This window comes from Equus asinus, chromosome 6 (genome assembly GCF_041296235.1).
Source record: "Equus asinus isolate D_3611 breed Donkey chromosome 6, EquAss-T2T_v2, whole genome shotgun sequence".
NCBI lineage: Eukaryota > Metazoa > Chordata > Mammalia > Perissodactyla > Equidae > Equus > Equus asinus.
In genome coordinates this window covers 64,159,476-64,182,447 of record NC_091795.1, presented here as the reverse complement: position 1 = coordinate 64,182,447, position 22,972 = coordinate 64,159,476, and the positions used below count along the sequence as shown (strand labels likewise).

The following is a 22,972-nucleotide window of genomic DNA, read 5'->3' as shown; positions in this document are numbered from 1 at the left end:
TCCTGGAGCCTCACCTAGAGGCAGCTGTTCTGCACAACTCTCAAGGGGCTCCAGGTTGGGGAGACTGTAGTTACTTACCTCAGGGAGCAGGAGTGGGATGTGCAGCTGAAAACACGTGCCCATCTGAAAGTCTGTATGTGGAACTGTGTACTCCCTATTTTCACTGCCAGAGGACCTGGAGCCAGACCCCAACCTTCAGTGTAAAACACTGAAAGGTTCTTTTAAAAAGAAATGGTATAATGGTTTGAGGAGAACTGGCAAAGCTGGTGTGGGGAATCCTCTACTGTAATGGCCAGCTCCTGCTCTCTGACCCTAAGGCAGATGGGCTAGTGTCAACAGAAATATGTTGCATCCATAAACCAAAAAAAGAAACGATGCTATGAGAAAGAAAGAATAGAAAATAGGAGGGTACTTCTGGAAACTCAACATATTATTGTCAGAAATAAAAGTTCAGTGAAAGGGTTCTAGGATAAAGTCAGGAAGTCTCCTAGAATATGGACTAAAAAGATAAAAGAAATGGAAATATATATATAAAATAGTAAGAGACACAGGGATCAATCCTACTGGTCCAACATCTGAATAATAGGTGTTTCATAGAGAAAATGGAGAAGAGGCCGATAGCAAAGAACAAGTAGAAGAGTATCTCTCACAAGTTCAGTTTTGTTCAGCACAATGAATCAACAAAAGACACCCTGAGACATATTGTGAAATTTCAGGACACTGAGGATAAAAACGATCTTAAAAATTCCAGGGAGTAAAAACAAAACAAAGTTACCTACTGAACCACAGAAATCAGGCTGACATCAGAGTCCATTGGCAATATTTATGTTAGAAGAAAGTTCTGATAGTGATATATATATATTTTTTACCTAGAATTTTATATCCAGCTAAACTATCAATCATGTGAGGCTAGGCATGCAAGTTCTTAGAAAGCTGGCTTTCTACACACTCTTAATCAATATTTCTGTCAGAATCTACTTTCCTGGCAAAAACAAGGGAATAACTCAGAACAAGAAAGATGATGGATTTCAGCAACAGCGGCTACACCCAGCAGAACAGTGAAAAGAAGTCACAGTACTACAGCTGTGCAGGGGACCAGAGAGCAGTCAGTTCAGATTAGGGAGAGGAGGACAGTGGGGCTCTCCAGAAGGGTAAACCCTAAGGGAAAAGGACCTTTTCTTGAAGATCTGAGAAAGGCAGTTGGTAAAGTGGCGGGGGCGGGGGGGGGAATGCATTTGAATTTGATACTGGATGTTTTCTTCAGTGAGTGGCACGTGAGTTGTCACATTAGGCCCATGGAAAAGAAAGTATTTGTAATACCATTTACAAAGTCATAATATGTAAACACTATTAATTAGTTTTCAGATTTTAAAACCAATGTATATACAAAACATGGAACTCAACTATGGTTAGAGAACAGAATATCAGTGTTGTCAACATTGATAGACTAACAATCAAGACACAGAGGTTGGGATGGAGTGGGAGAGGTGGGCGGAGGTGGGGAGGTGGAAGCAGTAAAGTCAGATCTACTTAGAATGTGGAGGGTCAAGGGATATTGTCCATAGTTAATGGAACAAGCAATTGACATTTTGGATTGCTTTTCTGCAGTTGTAGAGAAGATCAGAGAAGGAACTGAGAATTGTGACATGTAATTATTTTGTGGAGGGGGAAAGCAGAGTGAGGTGGTGGGTGGACTAGATCCTCATCTATCATAGCAGCAAGGCAAGAGAGAATGTGTAAAATAAGAAATCAGGAAATTGAGGTACAAATATTTTATTTAGGGACATGGCAGTGATCACCAGAAAAACTCAAATAGAAATTATTAAAATTGGCTTCCTCTGGGGAGTAATGGGGCAGGGGACTGTTGCTTCTCATGATGAGTTCACATGTGGTTTTTGATTTTTAAAAACTGAACACATCATGATACTTAACTTTGTTTATATTTTAATAAACAAATAACACAGAAGTACGTAGCCCAAAAGCAACTCTGGCTAATTTGATAGGCAAAAGAGAAGAAAAAAATTTTACCCTTTAGTTGTATTTCTTGCTTATTTGAACCAAGTGATTTCTGAATTGCTTATGACTCTTAAATTTTATGCTTCCATGATTTTTATAAAACTATTCTTTTCCTCATAGGACATGGTTCCAATTGTATGGTGAAGAGTGGTGGCAAGTAGGACTTAATATACAGAAAAATCACCATACAGCAATATTTCCAGGAGGGCATTTATTCCCCAAAGTCAGACAGCCTGCACTGTGTTTGTGTTTCGTTGTTCGAGCCTTCCAGTTGATTTGCTGGTTTGGTGTTACCTTCAACTATGAGCTCCAGGAGGACAATGAAGGAGCTTTACTTTCATTGTTCTTGTGTCCAAGAAGCAACTCTGTCATGGTGCACACCATGTGAGCTCCTTGAACAGCTCACAACGTGTTCTTTCCACACATCTCCTTGAGCCCATGCCCCAAGGTAACAGGCGCATTGGGTCCAGAGTTGGAGAGCCAGGCTCCTCTTCTTCAAGCTGGGAGAATGTAGGCAAGTTTTCTCATCCCTGAAATAGTTAAGAATAAGGGTATTGCCTCCCTCGCTTAAATAACACATGTAAAATGCTCAATAAAGAGTGTTTATTAGAGTTGTGATTATTATTAAGAATAAAAGTCTCCCAGGTGGTGTAGTGGTTAAAACCAGTCCAGTGGTGTAGTGGTTAAGTTCACGCACTCTGCTTCGGCAGCCCCAGGTTCGCGGGTTCAGATCCTGGACGTGGACGTATGCACTACTCATCAAGCCATGCTGTGGCGGCATCCCACATAATATAGAGGAAGATTTGCACAGATGGTAGCCCAGCAACAATCTTCCTCAAGCAAAAAGAGGAAGATTGGCCACAGATGTTACCTCAGGGCCAATCTTCCTCAAAAAAAAAAAAAAAAAAACAAAGAAGAAAACGGTCTCTCTTCTTGAGGAGCTCAAAGTGATGAATAACAATTATAATGTCTTGGATTTGGAAGATAATTTTTCTGGTTGCACAATCCTGAGCTCCCAACTGAGCTTGCCTCTGTTCCGCATGGATCCATTCAGTTCCCCTGGAGTCTCTAGTGATTACCTGCCTTGTGCCCAGCCCTTGATCAAGCACTGTGGAACCCCAAAAAGGGAGCACATGGCTCTGCCCTAGAGCTGCTCACAGTCTGGGTGGAAAATAACAGTAATGACCCGAAGGCTTACATTTGTAGGATGCTGGCTGTGTACCAGGCACAAGTGTTTCACCATCTCATTTAATCCTTCCAACACTATGAGGCAGGTGCCGCTGATGTTTTCTGTTTGTAGATGAGGAAATCGAAGCAAGGTCCACAGAGCTTGTAACAGGCGAGCTGGGATTTGAGCCCAAGTAGGTTGGCTTCAGAGCTTTTTGTCTTGATTACGGCAATGTGTTGGCTTAGTGTAAAAAATAGGAAATGTAGAACAAAACACATACATACAAATACCCTTAGTGAGAGAGACCGTTGCCAAAGCAAAATGCAAAGTGCAGTTGGTAGTGGGGTATTTTTCACTTCAGAACACTGTGGGTAAGTGGCTACATGTCCTGCTGTCTGCACCTACCATCTTCTTTTAGGACACACAAGTCGTGCACTGCCGTTTCCCTGAAAGAAGATAGAAGAACTATGCTGTGGCCGGGGGTGATGCTTTGTAAACCATTATACGCTCTCAATATTAGGTTTGGCACCTTTGGATGTTTTCTCAGCGCGAGAAAGCATTTGTGTCCACCTAGAGTTATTTGTTTTTAGCCACCTCCGTCATCAGAGGGAGCCAGCTCTCTGGGTCTATTTCTGAGCCTGTTGAAAAGAGGACGCAGGTGCCAACTTGAGTTTACTCCATTTGCGGCCTGTGGAGAGCTGGGATCTGTAACGTAAGGCTCCCGTCCAGCCCGCGGGACTTTCACACGGAGATGATGGCCCCTGCGCCATTGGTTCCCGTGACCTGGCTACGGAGGCTGGGAAAGCAATGTGCCAGCCAGTTTTAAGGGACATTTATTTACGATGTGTCTGGTAACCGAAGGAAGCTGTCCTCTGGGGGATTGGAGGTTAGAAATAACTAGTGAGAAAAGGTATCGACTTAAATTTTGTAAAAGTGAACTCAAGAACACGATTTAAAAAATCAAATGGTTCAAAACAGCATAGAGTGAAGAAGCAACCCTCTTTCCTGATTTCTGGTCCCCCAATCCTGTACTTGCAATCTCTTCAGGCAACCCCTGTTTCCTTTTGATTAAGACTCCTTCTAGAGATAATCTATCTGGAAAAAGTGTGTGAGTATGTGTGTGTTTCTGTGCGTGTACACTTACACACACACCCATTTTATTCACACGGCATAATAAACACGTTTCCCACTTAATATATCCCAGGGATAGTTCCATATCAGTCAGTACATTTAGATCTTTTCATTCTTTTTTAAGGGCTTGCATAGTGATCTACCAAATGTACCATCATTTATTTAAGCTGTCCTCTATTCATGGACGTTTAGGTCCTTAAGGTCATTAAAAGCCATTTTAGAGCATTTGGTCTAATTGTCTTGTTTTACGTATGAGGAAATTGAGATCCACACACACAAAGACCGATTTAAATACTTCAGCAGGCTCTGAAGCTACAGTTTTGGATGTGTTTTTCTTGCTATTATCGTATTTTGATCAAAGAAGACAGAAGAAGGTGGCTGCGCCTTGAGTGTGTGTTGCACACGTGGGTGTGTGTGTGAATGTGTGCCACGCAGGTAGGTGTGCATTGTGTTGTGTGACAGATGTACTCTTGAAAAACTCTGAATGAACCCTTTTATTTTTAAAAATGGAATATGAAATTTGAAATGCCCTGAGGGTGGGAAGATGCTTTGTTATTTAAAGGAAAATTGTGGAGCAATCCTTATGTGAAGTGATGACTTCTTTTTTTCCTTTTTAAAAAATACTTCATTGAGGTATAATTTGCATGCCAAAATGTGCATCCATTTTAAGTGTATGGCTTGATGTGCTTTGACAAATGTATACGTTCTGGTAACCACCACCCAATCAACATATAGAAAACTTCCATCTTCCCAAAAAGTCTCTCTGTGCCCTTGTTTTTTTTTTTTTTATTGAATGTATACTTTAATATTGTAAAATACGTTACTGACAAAATCATCCAACCATCCTCAGTGCCTCTTTGCATTCAGTTCCCACGTCCCCCTCCAGGAGATCACCATTATGCTTTTTGTCCCTGTAGATTAGTTTTGCCTATTCCAAAACATCATTTAAGTGGAATTGTGCAGTCTTTTGTGTTTGCTTTCTTTCCCATAGCATCCATTTGGTGGCGTGGATCCGTAGTTCATTCTTTATTGCTGACTAAATTCCATCACATGGATGCAGCATGGTTCACTTAGTCATTCACCTGTTGTTGGACGTTGGGTTGTTTCCAGTATTTGGCTGTTGAGAATGAAGCTGCTAGGAACACTTGTGTCCAGGTTGATGGCTTCCCAAGTAAATTATCTCCATAATTCAGTAATTCAGTTGTGCAGATCCAGTTTAAAGTCAGGACATTCATCCATTGAGCCAACATGTAGAAATATGTCTTAAATCTGTCCCATGTGCTAGACAGACAGGGTTCCGCCTTGCAAAGATGTACGCTAAAGCCTGCATAGTGTCTCTATGTGGCAATGGAAGGTGGTTGAGAAAGAAAGAATCCTCCTCTCCTCTTATTCTATGAAAGGAAGTCCTATGGAAGCCTGTTCACAGAGTGGAACCCTTAAAATATTTAATTATGTGTGCACCCTCTGCTTTTTAACCAGTCAGTGTACTCAACCAATAGGGCTAGTAGCAAATTCCTCCTCAAATGGAGAATCTTAATTTGATTAGCTGCTAACTTCAAAATCAGCACACACCCCGCCCCTGCCAGCTGCTCTAGAGTCGCCCATGGTAGTGCCTCAGCATTTTGTGCTTTCCAAAAGCACAAGGCTGGAGGATGCCTACTGTGGGAAGCTCTCCTGCTCTGCCTGGCTTGCCTCTCCCATGCCGGGTGCCCCTGGGGAACACAGTGTGCCCAAAGGGCCTGCAGGGGAGAATGGCCAGCAATCACAGGGGTGCAGGACTTGGGCAGTGGGTCTTCTGCTTTGGGAAAGAACCTCTGAGTCTTCTCTCTTCTCCCTTCTGCCGCCTCCTTCTTCACTCCCCATCCTCTTCCAGGTAAAAAACAGTCTAGGGGCTTGCCCCATGGCCGAGTGGTTGAGTTCGCGCGCTCCGCTGCAGGTGGCCCAGTGTTTCGTTGGTTCGAATCCTGGGTGCGGACATGGTACTGCTCGTCAAGCCACGCTGAGGCAGCGTCCCACATGCCACAACTAGAAGGACCCACAATGTAGAATATACAACTATGTACTGGGGGGCTTTGGGGAGAGAAATGAAAAGAAAAAAAAACCAGTCTATTATCTAGGACTTAATTGGTGGAAAATGGCAGCACAAACCTCTCTTCCTCCTTCTCATCCTTTCTAGATTCATCTTTTTCTACTTTTTCCACTCCCTACCTTTTGCCTCTTTCGAAGCCTGACAACAGATAGAAAAGGAAGTGAAACTCAAAATGGGCATGTGTGACCTTTGTGGGCTGTTCTGAGGAAAGGTTTGACTAGAGATCTCCAGGGAAAGTTGAGCCTATGGTTCGGAGGAAGCTTGACTGCAAATTTCTGACTTCCTTTGTCTCAAACTTGATTACCCCAAAACACAGGCACACAGACACCTGTGGGTCGCTGGGGTCTGACAGTGACACATAGCAGTAACACATAAGTGGGCTGCCCAGTGCTGCATCATGGGGCAGGCGGGCTGCTAGCCTGGGGGTCAGAGTTCCCGCTGGGCAGGTGTGGTGTGGTGGGAAGAATATTGGACTGAGAGTCAGGAGTCAAGGGTACGAGTTCTGACTCTGCCACTCATCTCTGGGCTGCCCAGCCCCAGGGGAATCATTCAGAGAGACTACTGCATGAATGATGTCACCTGGGCCCCGTGCAGCAGTGTGCTCTCACTAGCCTGCTAGACTGGCTAGTTATCTTCCTTAACCTCAGTTCCCTCATCCATACAATGGTGCTAATAATACTTGCTATCTTACAGGTTATTTGTGAGGAATGTGTGAAATAATGTGTGTGAAGGGCTTTGTGAATGGTCGGCACCACCCAAAAAAAGTGCCTGTGAATCTTACTTTTCGGAGATCTTTCATGAGTCTACAGGTTGGACTCTTCTGCTTTGTCTTGTTCCTGACTCAACTGAGTGGAGCTCTGTTTAGGCCCAGACCTTCCCCACGGGCTCTCGGGGCGGACACGGTGTTGGAGTCATGGCTCCGCCTTAAACCAGCCTGGCTGGGAAGCAGGTCACTTGCACCCGAGAAAGAGAATGAGCCTGCAGAGGGGAGCCAGAGGCTGAGAGGAAGCAGAACCTGGCACTGGGTTGTCAGAGGAGGCTTTGTGGGCAGGGCAGGGCTGGAGCTGGAGCCGGGAGCTCCATCAGAGTCATCTCTCCTGTGTGCTCCAGGCAGCCCTGGGTGGGAATCCAGACTAAGGCTCTCTAAGCCCCAGTTTTTCCATCTGAAAAGCAGGGAATATTAAGAGCCTCACATGAGATTAAATGACCTAATGCAGGTGGAGCACCCAACAGTGTGGGAGGCACAGTGGGCACTCAGACAACAGGTGGTTGCTCCCCTCCTCCTTCTCTCGTGAGCACCTCATGGCCCTCTGAGGACCAGGGCTGTGGCTTTCTGTGTCCCTGGATTTCCCCTGGGCCGAGTACAAAATCCTCACCTTAGTTCTTTATTTGATATTCACAACAACACTGTAAAGTCATCAGATATCCTGAAATAACATGTGATATCAACGTTGAGCGAAAAATGCCTTTTGTGTTGGGAGAAAGCTTGATATAGTGGAAAGAACACTCGACTAAGTAGCAGATTTGAAGACTTGGTGTTTCAATCGCACCAACAATTGCTGAATATTTTGTGCCAGACACCATGCTAAGCACTTTACAAAGATTATCTAGTTAACATCATGACAGCCCAAATGACACAGGACCTGTTATTAATTCCATTTCATGGAGGAGTGTTCTGAGGCTTAGAGAAGGTGGTGACTTGCTTCAGGCCACAGAGCTGGTGAGTTCACTCTTCATCATCACATACTGAGTATCTCCTGGGTGCCAAGTGCTTTGCAGGTATGTCTCATGGAATTTTTTCAACAACCCATTTCGCACATGGAGAGATTGAGGCCGAGGCTCTGGGAGAGTCAATAATTGCTGAGCTGGTAAGGGACAAAACTGAGATTCAGCCCTGGTCTGATGCCAAGGGCTATTTGTCTCCCCCACTGCTCTCCTGCCTTGCTTCTGGCTCAGCTAGAGGGGTCGCCAAAGGCAATGGAGGATGAAAGAGAATCGTAGTCAAAGAAACAGAGATAGTAGCTAGGAAGACTTATCAACTAAAGGCATGAGGTTCAAGGAGATTTGATAAATAGGGTTGCATCTGGGAGAACTGGGAGGAACCTGGAGCACAGGAGAGGAGGCTCAGGACTAACCCTGGGAATGGCTGGGAGGCGGGAGGAGGCCTCCTTTTGTGTTGTGCCAGCTGCCTGGTGGTGAGGCCGACTGACAGTTTGCAGGGGCTGTGCAGGGCTGGGCACCTCCATTGCTTCCCTATCTGGGCCACGTCATTGTGAGCAGAATCTGTGATTAAACTAATTTGGCCGTGAAGTTGTCCCACACTCCCCCACCTTTTACCTGATAACCCCTCCAGTCATCCACGCTGACGTCCCGCCGCCCTGGATGGATTCTCAGGGCCTCCTCGCTCGCCCGGCTGGGGCTCAGCCAGTGCTCTGCGGCCATCTGCCCAGGCTGCAAAGCTCTTTGTTGCTTTTGGCATGTTTAATAGCTTAATTTCTATTTTTCTGTGTGGAAATGCAGTTCATCGGCATTGAGGCAGCAGTGGGCGCTAAAATGGTTTCTGATTGCTATCTTGAACGTTAATATCCTAATACATTTTATCGGCAATGACCTGTCCCCCCTGCCGCCAGTTCTCACTCCCCTTCTGCGAAGATAGGCACGCTGCCTGCCTTCGGATAGGCTCGCAGCCCATCTCATTCCTTTGCAGTCTCCTCCCTGCTTTTCACAGATAGCATTGTGCTTCGCCAGTGAAGTCCACAGTCGTGGGAAATCTCTGACTTGGAGGATATGAGAAAGCGTTTCATTTTGCCGGCGGGGTTTAATAGGGATGATCTAATCTCGAAAAGGCATACATTATTTAAATTCCATGCTTTCGGACAAGGGGGCCCCTGATATTTTTGAAATGTGGCAGGGACAGGATTCTGGTTTGGCTCCCATCAGCAGAGCTGACTGTTGGTTTTCCTGTTTGTAATTCAGTGCAGGGCCCGGGTTATGCCTGTGGCTCGTGGGGGCGGGGGGTGGGGTACTAGTGTTGAGGGTGCTGGAGAACATTTTCTTTACCCAGAAAACTAAAATCACAGACTCTTGGGGTGGAAGGGACAGGGAGGGTCGTATGGCAGTTTGTTATTTGATTCCCACCTGGATCCCAAGCTCAAGATCCCAGACGCAGGTGAAGGGCTCCTATGGGGCAACCTGAGAGCTCCCTCACTCCCTCACTCCCTCACTCCCTCACTCCCTCACTCCCTCACCCCTTCACTCCCTCACCCCCTCACTCCCTCACCCCCTCACTCCCTCACCCCTTCACCCCTTCACTCCCTCACCCCCTCACTCCTTCACTCCCTCACTTCCTCACCCCCTCACTCCTTCACCCCTTCACTCCCTCACTCCCTCACCCCCTCGCCCCCTCACTCCTTCACCCCTTCACTCCCTCACCCCCTCACCCCCTCACTCCCTCACCCCTTCACTCCCTCACCCCCTCACTCCCTCACTTCCTCACCCCCTCACCCCCTCATCCCCTCATCCCCTCATCTCCTCATCCCCTCACTCCCTCACTCCCTGCCCACAGAGTAACTGAAATGTCACCAGCGGCCTCACCTATGAAGCATTGCCCCGGTGATGAAAATGAAATTTTGAGGGAAACCTTAAGCACTCTCAACCACTAGAGGCTGAGTCTGGAGATAAAGTGGGGCCCATGAGGAGGTTCGGGGAACCGGGATCGTGAGTGGAGGTGATGCGGGGTCGGTGAGCCGAGGAGTCGAAAGAAAGATTTCTTAGACTCTCAAGATCTGGCAGTAGTGCTCTTTTATTTAGAGAATAGTGTGGAATAGCATGGGGACAGGACCCATGGGCAGTCAGAGCTTCTGCTGCCCCCGCTGGCATGGGGACAGAGCCCATGGGCAGGCAGAGCTTCTGCTGCTGCCCCCGCTGGCATGGGGACAGGACCCATGGGCAGGCAGAGCTGGTGCGTGGGGACAGGACCCACGGGCAGTCAGAGCTGGTGCGTGGGGACAGGACCCACGGGCAGTCAGAGCTCCTGCTGCTGCCCCGAGTTGAGAGTTAGAGCTAAATTTAAGGCATAGGTATGTGAGTTATCTCTTTACAAGACAAAGAATATGTAAAAAAGTTAAAATGGTAGATAAGAATCAAACCGGATTGAGTAAATGGCAGAAGTCACCGCTTGAATTTTATCCTCGGCTAAAGACAAAGGAGGATTTGTGGGGGGGAGGGTCAGTTACATGAGGTTGCCAGACAGTAACCAACTTAAGTTCTTGCCTCTGGCATTGACCAAGAGCCTCTAGAGATAAGACCATCCCCCCCTCTTCCTGGCACAGAGAGGGAGGCATCTTCACAGATAGAGGTTTCCCTTAGAAATGTAAATGTTTCCCAACAAAGGGGCAAACAAATTCCACTCCTTGGAGCCTGAATCTCATCTGTAGTTTTAAAACTAACCAGGCTAAAAATCCTCATCATAAGCCATTTTAAAATTAAGCAGCCTAAAAATCCTCATCAGAGGGAGATGTTGAGGGGAGGGACCAGGAGAACATCAGTTCGAGGTGAGTCTTTTTCCTTCAGGGAGTGTGATGTTCGTGGTATGGCTGCTGCTTCTTCCCCTCCCGCCTGAATGTCCCGCCTGGATGTCACTTTAGTACAGATCACCTGCCTGCCTTCCTCCCGGGGGACCCGGGCTAAGAGGGGCGAATGATCCCAGAATAAGCTCTGGAAGTGCTAGACAGAGAGCCTTTTCCCACCTGCACACACGTTTACTGGGTGTCTCCTGACTAACAGACAGTGAGCTGGGCACCGGGGATGCAAGTATGATTCTGACACTCTGGCTAACAGAGGAGATAGACATATGGACAATGGATTACAGTTTATAGGCGCCAGGGCTAAGATATATATGTGCACTGCGGGAACACAAGTGAAGGGGCAATTAATTCTGACTGGGACTATCTGGAAAGACTTTAGAGAGGAGGCGATAATTGACCTCAACCTTGAAGGAGGAGGTGGTGCTCACCAGACTGACCTTTCCTAAGTAGTGCATGCCAAATGAGTGGCTGGGCTTTGCTGGGGACAATAAGAAAGAAAAGGAGGGGTGGTTCCTGCCCTCAAGAAATTCACAGCTTATTGGGGAAACAAGCCTGGCAGTAAGAGCCAGTTAAAGCTCTGCATAGACAGATGGGACTGTGGTGGCGGGTGTAGGCTACCAGGGGTACTTGGTGATCCAGGGCTTCCGGAGTTACTTCTCTGTCTCGTGGAGAACAGTTTCTCTAAGGATAGTTCAGATCTTGCAAAGATGTCTTACCTACAGGAGGCCCAGCCCCTCTGACCTTTCTCCCAGCATGTTATTTCATCGGCCTGGTTCTGCATAGAAGTAGTTAGTCGGATTTGGAGGTGGAGAGGGAGGAAGTGGGGGCGGGTGGAGAAGGTGATGTTAAGACTTCAGTGATATTGGCTCTGTCTTTACAACCCTGGTGAAATCTGGGGTTTGTAAAACCACGTGTGCCAACACACAGGCTGAGCGCGGGGGTTCTTCCATCTTGCACGAGCACCACGCACATTCCCAGCCTTTGCTTGTGCTGTTTCTTCCACCTTGAATGCCTTCCCTTTCCTGCCTCCATGAAGTCTGGCCAGACTGCTCTTCTACACCGATTTCAGCTCCATACTCTGTCAGGTATTCTGTCCCTCATCATTAAACCGGGTTCAGCATTTTTCTGTTTTTTCACTCCCTGGTGAGATTGTAAACACCCGAGAGCAGGAATAGTGTCCCATGCTTCTCTTATTTCTCCTGTGAGCACTTCATGTGGTGCAAAGAGCATGGGATTCTCTAGACCGTCTTGGCAGAATCTCAGCGTTGCCACCTACCTGGGAACTTTGAGCATAGTTTCCTTATCTGTAAAATGAGATAACACAGAGCCCCTTAACCTTGACACTGTTGGCATTTTGAATTGGATAATTCTTTGTTGCGGGAACTGTCCTACGTGTTGTAGGATGGTTAGCAGCATCGCTGGCCTCCGCCTATTAGCAGCACCCTCTCTGCAGTCATGACAATCAAGTGTTCCCTGTGTCAAGTATCCTTTGTGCCAGGTTTCCCTTGTGCAGCAAAATTGCTTCCCTTTGCGAACCACCGGGATGACACTACCTATGGGGTGTGTTTCAGACCTGCTGGTGCTGCATCCAGAACATAGTAGACGTGCCATAAATGCTGATTGTCATTCATTCCTAGTTCCCCTAGCACCTGACACATTGTAGGCTGATGAATTGAGTGGAGCTGTGACTTTAGGTTTTAGCTGTTTGGGTGGAAATATCAGGTTGCTCCCACAAGGCACTAACAGGGTCACTGTGATTTTCTTAATTGCAGATTGATCTGGAGCCAGAAGGAAGAGTGTATGTGATCATCGATCTCTCGGGGTCATCGGGTGAAGGTAGGAGATTGTGACCTCTCATCCTTATTCTCTTCCATTGGCTCTTTGTCTTCCAATTTCTCCCTTCCCTCCTTGGCGGGGACATTTTATGGTGGCATTTAATTAATTGACACACTTTAAAGGAAAAGGTTATTTTGAAGATTCTTACGCCTGTGTACCAAAAGGGACCAGCCATCTGTTAACTTTGGTGTAGCAGTGGGAAGATTTTTGACTTACCAAGTGAGGCCAATAACACGGGTGTTCCTGCACGCTGGTGTGTGAGGCAGCCTTCGATGGGGTGGCAGCCTCTCCCTGGAGGCTCGTGTGGGGTTTGTGTGTGTGGTGGGAAGGAAGTAAAACCAGCTGGTCTAACAGTATTCAGAAATGAAACAAATAAGGTGTCAAGTTTCAGAATCCTATTTCTTTAGAGCTTTTATAGAAATATTACTGCTTTTTATGCAGGCTAAAGCGTTGCTCTTAAAGAGAAATAAGGGGGGGGGAGGGAATGTCTGTTCCCCACTGGCTGTAGGGTGTACATGTTCTCTGATAGTCAGATTTTCCTTCCTTCTCCTCCTTCTTCTTTTCTTTTTGGTGAGGAAGAGTGGTCCTGAGCTAACATCTGTGCCCACCTTCCTCTATTTTGTTATGTGGGACGCCTACCACAGCCTGGCTTGATGAGTGGCATAGGTCTGTGCCCAGGATCCGAGCCCGTGAACCCGGGCCACTGAAGCAGACCATGCTGAACTTAACCACTCTGCCACGGGGCCGGCCCCCCTTTTTTCTTCTTCTTATACCCTCTTCTCTCAATCCTGTCTTGGCCCACTTACGACCTTTAAAGGCTTGCAGGGTGGTGAGGACTGACTCGTCAGGGCAGAAGGGAAGACTAGACAATAACACCTTGTCCACATGGGAACAGGGGGATGGTGGCAGACTTGGACTCTAGAGAGGGTGGGAATTGGGACTGAAATTTAGTTATTGGGACCATCTTTCCTCTTCTCCTCTCTCTGGGGGCAGGGGGACAGAGCAGTTGGCTTTAACGTCATAGCAGAAAGATCGGAAAACCAAGACTGGTTCCTCTTGGCAATGAGAAAAGATAGGATTTAGGGGGCCACAAACTAAAAGAAAAACCAACGCAGCTCCCTCAGCTTCTGGCTGGAAGACTTGGGCCTTTTACAGCATGTCCCTAGAAGACTGGGGATCGCAGCACTAAGTCACAGCCCCACACGGGCTCCCCTACTTTAGAGATGGAGCTCTAGTTCAAGGTTTAGTGTCGGGAGGAGAGATGATGTAAGCAAATTCAGAGGAGCTGGTCAAAGGATGCACTTGGCAGTGGTGCTTGATGATTTTTTGGGGGCTAATTTAGCACCAATTTCAACAGGTGTTCAGAATAATTCAATAATTGTGTGTATATTGGGCTCATAATAGAATTTGGTTCTCTTTTAATAGATCTCAATTACTTGATGGAGGTTTAAAACTTTAAACATCCTTCTGAAATTGGTCTCTTACATTTTCTGCACTTTGTTGCAATTACATTTTGGTGTTTCCAACTTACCTTCTCTGCTATCAGCTCTGAACAGCCTAGAATAGAATCTGTTGTAGAAGATTTGGGGGTTTAGCAATATTTAGTATGAAGTATTGAATATGTACAAAAGGGCCTAAAGAATAATAAAATGGGGACCAGTGTACCCACCACCCAGATTAAGAAATAAAGTACCCAGTAAGGTGAAGCCTTACATTGCTTCTAACACAGCACGTGATCCCAAATTCTCCAGACTTAAAAGTATTACAGTGGCCTCTTAATTGTAGACACTGGCGAAATATTTGATGGGGAAAATCAATCCCCTTTTTCCTTACATAATCTATGTGCAATGAGATAATTAATTAAATATGTATTTCCTGTGCCAAGATGCTGGGCAACCAATGGGAGGCGTGGATTATTGTTTTTCTTGGAAAAGATTAACGACTTACAGAATTATAGAAGATGTCCTTTTTAACATTAGAGGGAAAGGATAGAGAGAAATGAAGGAATAAATAAATCAGAAGCAATTGATTTTCTTTCTTCTTGCTTCTACAGCTTATTGCATGTGAATGGCCAAAGCAATTTTCATTGGGCTGAATTTTTAGTCTATTTTTTTAAATCTCTTTCATCTAAAGAAGATAGAGTTTACTTCAGAAATGCTGACACATGCCAGACTCGGTAAAGTGCTAGCATGTGTTGCTCTGAAGCGAAGGAGAAATTTTTCTGCTCTTTTTTTGTTGCTGTTTCTGGATTTGGGCTTCTTGCTCTGGATGGTGGGAAGGACTTCCAGCAATCCCTTCCTAGAAGCTGATCTTCTTGTGCTCTGTTTGTGTTCTGCACATCTGTTCTTCCAGTCCTCCTGCTGGGACCATGAGGGCTCCTGGTCCAGAGCTGGATTCATTTTCAGAAGGGTTGGGAGGGCAAGCAGAGGGGCGGAGGTAACATTTATTACCTAGACCCCGTGAGACGGATCCGGGGTGAAACATGGTTGGCACAGCTAGACTGTGGACATTCACAGATTCTTGTCTAAGTCCCTTTTTTTAGTGACAATACCTAACTCTGTATTCCACAAAAGGGTGAAAAGAGAGGTGACATAAGCCATAGCTGACGTTTTCACCATTCTATTATTCTGCCATCAAGCGTCCCTTCAGGTCCCATATCCAATCCCATCAATGGAAAAAAATATTTTGATAAAAATTGCACAAACTGTACAACACATGCTAATACCAAAGAGCTCAGAGAAAAGTGTGTAGGGGAGACTGTGAATATACCTTCTTCTTCAGGGATGTGCCTAAGGATTCTTTTGCTTGCTAACACACTTAGAAAGCCTGGACGTTTACGTCTGCTAGAGTTGGAGCTAATGTGATTTCTAACTGTCTAATAAAATTCCACTGCTTGCATGTCCTGTGCAGTTCACCATAATGGGATTTGACTGGTGTGTGCTTTAGTTAAACCAGGCAACCTAACCCCAGATGTATGGGGTCAGGCTGGATGACGGTTAAGGTCACTTCCGGTCAGGCAGTTTTGTCCTTTGGAATAATTTGAATTGACATCAGAGCTTAAGGCTGAGGGCTGGCTAATAACTGTAGCAGGTGGAAGGGGTTGAAAGAACCGGCCTCTTTTTGACAGGTTCCTCGTGAGTCACTTCACCTACATTATCCCAGGAGCAAACCTCAGAATGCTCCTGTGTGATCCTCCAGGCTCAGGTGCCTCTCAAGGTTTTGCTTTGAGCATAAGTAATAACCACCTGGCTTCCTGGAAAACATGACACTACAGGCTCACCAGGTACTTGAGTCAGAGTATAATTAGCCCAGGTAACAGAAGCATAAACATCAATGTAATTCTCAAATGTGCAAACTATTGTTTCCTGCTGTGCACATCAGATAGCATTTCTTCCTTTGTTGTGATATAATTTGTATATTATTTCTATTCTTTATCATAATATGACAATGCACCGCAATTTGCAGGCTCCCAGAGGAGGGACAATTAGTCTGACCTGGGGATTTCTAGGCTCTTCTTCCCCTGCCTTCCATCCAGGTGTAGGATTCACCTGGGAGAGTTCTTCAGCATCTAAACAACAGCAGAAATAACAAGAAGCGGGTCTCGCTGGTATGTTCGGATCACTAAACTGTTTCTCCAGTAACATACAGAAGATACAAAATAATGTGAATGATTTTTGCAACATGTGCATCACAAAGAATGCAGTTAAATCAGCTTCTGGAGTGATTGCATACAGCCACAGGCTGCAGAAAGTTTTCCGTCTCCTTCTTCTGGGACCGGCAGCAGAGAGAGAGTGGGAAGAACATAGGAGTCCATCGATCATGGATTTAAGTCCTGGCTCTGGTGCTTACTAGTTTAGAGCTTCAGATTTTCCCCCCATCATGATAGGGACCGTGCTAGGATTGCTGTCCGAGCAGTGCCTCAGGACAGTGCCCTTGCACACAGGAGATGCTCAGTCAGTGTCCTAAGGTCCTGAGACCTGAGGGCAGGGAGGTGGGTGTAGCTCTAACCCAGTGCCCATGGAGGAGCAGCAGGCACATTCAGAGAAACAGAGAAACAGCTCAGAGAGATAGTTGGAGGGCAGGTTTCTGACTCTGGGGCATGGCATGTTCAAAAGGTCCAAGAGCAGAGCAAGGTGACAGAGGCAATTTGTGAAATAATATATCTGGCAGGGGCTATGAGATAGATAGCTTTCTGCAGAGTTCAGACCTTGCCGTAGTTCTGCCCCACTGTCTGTCTCGTTTTCTTCCCCACCCTTCCCCCAATGACGTGTTTCCCGGGATATCCTCTAGCTTGTTTGTGTCCTGTGGCCCTTACTGTCAGAACCTCTCCTTGTCAGAGCCTGGCCTTGTGCCTTCCCTGCTCAGTGCAGACTGAGAACATGTGGTCCCCTGCTCTAACCGGCTCCTGGGTGAAAGCCCCTGGTATATTTGAAGACAGTTATTAAATCTCTCTTCTTCAGGCTGAATCAATCAGATCCCTTAACCTTTCTGAGGGATAGTTAGAAATCTTAACTCATCCCTGTAGGTCTCTTCTGGACTTTTTTCAAGTTACACAGACAGACAGACACGATCAAACCAGCTTTGCTTCATTCTGAAATGAGAACATGTGTGGAGCAAGTGCCTGATAGTGTCACCTTCATGTGGGAGATGGTGACATTGAGAGGTCAAGTGCTGTGCCCAAGACTGAAAGGTTGATGACACGGCCTTGCTGGGTCCAGCGCCCAGGCTATAATCCAGTGCCTGCTCTAAATCGTGGCCTCCATAGTGAGTTTACCAACATGGCAGAGACCTCTCCACTACTCTTTTTATTTTAGTTCTTTTCTTCAGAGAGCTTTCTAACAGAAATAGAAAGCTAAAATTCTTAGCTTTGAATCCAAAGGTGACCCAGAGAGTCCCTTTCATAAATAAGCAGATCTCTTTTCCACTCTCTAAGAAATGAAAACTTCCTTGGTCCCAGTTCAGGAATGGTCAGCTCCGTCTCAGGCTCTCTGTAAGATGGGTCCACAACTAAGTCTTGGTCAGCCACTAGACCTGACTCAAACCCCAGCGGGGTAGTCAACTCACTTGTGTCCATGGTGAGCATTAGAGCACAGCCTCAGGGTTGAAGTAGACGGGAAGGACTTCTTAAAACTCTGTCTCAGCCAGTTTCTATCTAGATAGCATCTCTCAGATCCCCGGGTCCCGCTGAAACTTCAGTTCATAAGAATTCTACCTTTTTCCTTTAAAATACCAAATTATTTAATCCAATGCCTTCTGGTTATCAGATAGTTAAAAAGAACTATTTGTTCAAATGAAAAATAGTCACCAAAGCACTTTAACAAATGCGCCCAGCTTGGTGCGTGTGCTGGTTTGGGGAAGGGGAAGTGGGGAGGGAAGTGGAAAATAAGAGATTCACAAGAAGTATAACACATGGCCTTGCCTTCAAGGAGCTTGTGATTCAATTAGGAATCCAAGACTTACTTGCAGGACACAAGCATTAGAGAACAACGCAGGGCAAGATCACATTGAGTACTTAATTGTGTGTTGCCAGGAGTTCTCCAAATGGGAATAAGGTGGGGCTGGAATAAACCAGGAAAACTTCAAAGAAGAGGCAGGGCTTGGGCTGAAAAGGCAGAGATAGGCAGACTGGATTGACAGGGAAGAAGTGGGGAGGCCATTCTGAGCAGAGGGGGCTCATGTCATCATTATCAAAGACAGCGTTGAAGCTTTTATTTTTAGGTAAGGCTGGATAGACATGATAAATTAAATAGAGGCAATTTGTGTTCTCTAGGAGCTTCCAAATAAAGACAGTCATCAGTGTTGCAGACAGAAGCTTTCAGGCTATGCAAACAAGAAAATGAAATGCCTTAAATGATTAAGCTGTGTTTGAAGGCTAAAGTCACTTCTTTCTGGATGTGTCTTCATGGTCAAGGCCTCTCACCCACCTTGGCCCCCAAGGAGGAGGAGTGTTCGAGTTTGGTCAAGTCTGGGACATTGAGGGAGCATGTTTTATAATCATGACACTTAGCTGATTGGAAGGTCAAGCCCAGGTACAGACGTCTTTGTGGTCTTTTCCACACTGACTCTCTCTTCTCCCTTAGCCTTCTCATGGAGTCCTGTGGTAGACACTCTGCCACCCTCAGCCTTCTCATTCCCTCTGGCCTACCTAGCTGGTGTCCCAGCATCAAGCTCTGACACTCCCACTCTTTCTCTCTTCAAGTCTGGTTCAGTCTCTGATGAGAAACATTCCGTTAGAGCTTAAAGAGAACCCCCACCTTCCTCAACAGGGCACTCCAGAGTCAGGCACCAGCTCCAAGGAGCTGATCATCCGCCTCCTGTGAGGTCTCCCTCCTGTGAGGTGCCTTGGGCAGTAAGAGCCTAGTCCTGCCCATTCCACATTCACGGACATGTTGGATTCTTCAGTAGCATGTGGAAAACAGAAACAGCCTCAGCGCTTGATAAGAGTGAAAATAACACAATCCAGATGTTCATAAACATTGATCTTGCATTGTGTACCCCACATTCCCTCCTAGCATAACAACTTGCTGCTGATACTCAGAGCCAGGGTGTGGGACTCTCAGTCTCCAGATTTTTGGCTCCATCCTTTGTCCTGATGGCATACATGCTTGTTCCTAGAAGTGACCATATGCACCAGATGAGACAAGGTGAGTCAGCTTGAAAGCAGTGAGCACCAACCCCCCATCAAAGAGTTTACAATGTCACAAAGAGACAAGAGTAAAATGCTTGATGAGAAATAAGCCAAGAAACTCTCATTTCCTTCCAGATAGGCTCTAGATGCACCGCAGTTCCTCTGAAATGAATCATCCATGATTAACAACACCAAATGCCAACCATTAACAGATGAGAAACAGGATTGAATCCTGAGTGTTTGGAGAGCAGACCTCTTTTGGATCATCACTGAAGCCTCCTTCCCCTGTGCCATTATGAGATCGGAGATGTGCATTTTCTATTGACTTGTGGGCCTGTTTTATCAATGAAGTAATGGAAGAAGGAATTGTCATGATGAAGAAATAAGTGTATAAAAAGAGTGCGTTTGTAATAGATCCTTAGTTAAGAAGTGTGCCCCATATTTCCTGGCCTGGCCTCCAATTCTGTCTCTGTTGTCTTGCTATATACCATTTCTGTGCCTTATAAAGAAGATTGTTTTGGGAAATTCATGTTTGCAGCTCAGATCGTACTGGGTCAAAGAGGCCTATAATTTAATCATTTACTGTTGTTGATGTCCTCGTGATTTGGCTTAAAAGAAAAAGGTATTTCCATTCATCTAACCTAATTTAGAGAGCTGTCTTTCAGGACCAATTACTTTATTCTTTTATCTAGTTGAAATTGGCCAGTGCTGACAGTTTTATTGATTTTCCTTATTACCTAGCTTTCTTGAAACATTCACATTTTCTCAATCAAGTACATTGACCATCTTATTGGAGCTGCTAACACTGTGGCTTTTATTTTCTTCTTTTATTATAAACCTTTGGTTTGAGCTTGTGGCCTGTTCAGGTGTGTGTGCATTTGCCCATGTGCACACAGATGAGAACAAATATCTCTGAATCACCTACTCTTCTCCCCTTCATCCTCAGTTTCCTTCACTGGAAGCATCATTTATTTGCTTATCTAAGATATACTAGGTCCTGGGAGTGGAGAGCTAGTGAACATGGTCCCTGCTCTCAGGTATTTGTACTCTTACAGAAGAAGGCTAGCAATAGATCTGTAGATAATGTTTTTAGCTGTTCGGTAGCTGTTGGTAGAACAGGATGCAGTGGGACCACCAAAGAGACTCTCTTCCATTTGAGGACTCTCCCTGGAGTAGGCAGTCAATAAATGACAACCACCAACACTGCCACACGATCTCATTAGCTCCACACAGCCACCCTGAAAGGCAGGTAATAAGAGTTGTCCTCTTGGCTTGGTTGAGAAAACAGAACCACTGGCCATTGAAGATCCATCCAATCGGAAGATCAAATAAAGGGGGACTAGGACTTGATCTACCAAAACTTGAGCTTTTCAGGAATACCTCAGATTTATACATTCATTCAACATTGAGCTATTGGGCACCTATGCCAGTTACTCTTTTCAGTGCTAGGGACACTGAAGTGCACAATATAAACAAAATCCCTGCCCTTGTGGGGCTTACCTTCTAGTGGAAATGCTTGAGTGTATGTAGGCCGTCTCTGCAAGGATACACAACACACTGAGAACAGCAGTTGTCTCTGGGGAGGGGAAAGGGTGAATTTAGAAAGGAGGGGCTCTTTCTTGTCAATGCCTGCAATCTTGTTTTTCTTTCCCATGTAAATCTATGAGCTATTAAAAATTACTTCAAAATTTTGAAAAAGCTTAGGTGGAAATGTGACCATTCCCATACACACAGAAACAGTGATTTGTCCATGGCTAGAGGCTATGACAGGCTCCAGAAGACCCTGTCAGAGAGGAATGACCCATCGAATAACATGTCTAAGGACAGGGAGCTCCAGGAATAATGCTCTACGTGGCTCAACAGACACCTCTAATTTGTAATGGGATATGCTGAAATTAGGGATTCCCTCAGATGATGTCTATCACCGAGGACTGAGTGCCCCCAACATGGAGAGGCAGGTGGGCCAGGCAGCTGGACTCCCACGGAGTGGGTGGTGAATGAATGATGCACACAGAGCCTTTGGTCCAGGGAGCCACTAGCCTCTGCATGCCTAGTCCTGCTGCTGTTGCAGGGCTCGCACCTCTCTGCATGGATCATCCCACGGTGGCATTTTCACTAGCACCAGGCAGCACTCTCCAGTATTTAGGGGCAACTGGTACTTGTCCCAAGCTTCGTCATCCCCACAGACCAAGTGGCTTCACTGGCTGAGGTACCTTCTACTCAACTAAATAGGGCAAGCCAGCTGCCAGTGGGTTTTTCCTGTTCTCCAGGCACTCAAGTTTGCCTGTTTCCTGGCTTTGAAAATAATGGTGATGTTCAGTTCAAACAGAGAGATGTTCTCTGCAACAGGAACCCATGGCCTCCACTATTAGCCAGGTGGGAATTCTTTTGGACCTGTCAGGAAGAGTGAATTCAGGGGAAGTTAAGTTCCCTTTCAGGTGTATCTCTGTGTTCTTGGGACTAGGATTTCGTAGACACCTGCTTTTTAGTTCCTGCTCCACAATTAATTAATTACTTGACTTACCAATTGATTGGCATACTTACATATACTTAGAGTCTGTTGCATGCCAGGCACCACGGTAAAAGCTGGAGAAACAAAGATGAAAAAGAATAGCCCTTCCTCTAGGTGCTCCCAAGCTAGGGAATGTCCAGCAACAAGTCATCTTCTCTACCTGGGCTTCAGCAGCGTCTTCTGTGCATGGAGACGGGGTGGGACTAAGGACCCCTTCTTGCTTTGTAGTTCTGTGTCAAAGCCAAGAGAAGGTTGCAAAGAGCCAGGCACCTGGAAGGGGGAAGTTGGACAGAACAAAAGTTTTTAAGCCAAATCTCTGGACAGAGATTGTTTTATTTAAGCCTAAATGGATCTGTCAGGGAGGTTTTATCATTCCTATTTTACATATGGGAAAAATGAGGCTTTAGTGGGGAAAAGAAAACTGTGAGTCACCCAGGGGCCTGTGAAAATGCACGTTTGACTCAGTGGGCCTGGGTGGGGCCTGCGAGGCTGCATTTCTCACCAGCTCTCACGAGATGCCCAGGCTGCTGGTCCTCAGACTACACTGCATGTAGCAAGAGACTACATGGCCTGCGATTTTCCCTCTGTACCATGTGAGCAGGCACCACTTTCTATCTGATTGAAAATTAGGAGGAAAATCTATTGATTTCTCCCTTCTCCAACTTCCAATCCTGTAGTCCATCTCAGAGTCAATACCTTTGAATCCTTTCCGTTTAGTATGTTTTCCCTCCCCACTCTCCTTTCTTCTGGAAAGAGGATAAGAAGGCACTCAGTATTCTTAGGGAGGATGGGCAGTGCTAAGGCCTTGGTTTCCAGTCCTGGCTTTAATGGTCTACAGAAGGTCAAAACAGAGAGCATCAACGTTCTTCAGCAAGGAGCACAAGAACCCGTTTATACCAGGAAAACAGAAAGCAATCAGTCAGGATATTGGAGTTTTTGGGTTTGTGTTTGCTTTTCTATAAATACCCTCAAGTATTGAGTGGTGCTTGAATTTGATCCCACTGTG

At 45.9% G+C, this 22,972-nt stretch overlaps 1 protein-coding gene across 3 annotated transcripts in view; it reads left to right on the top strand.

The window, feature by feature from the left end:
• Positions 1-22,972, top strand: part of PRKCE (protein kinase C epsilon) — a 496,436-nt gene that overhangs the window by 163,928 nt on the left and 309,536 nt on the right. For all 3 annotated transcript variants that reach the window (XM_014833277.3, XM_044772359.2, XM_070512147.1), the window contains exon 2: positions 12,763-12,826. In XM_014833277.3, the coding sequence (XP_014688763.1) occupies positions 12,763-12,826 (64 nt within the window). The remainder of the gene's footprint in view (positions 1-12,762; positions 12,827-22,972) is intronic.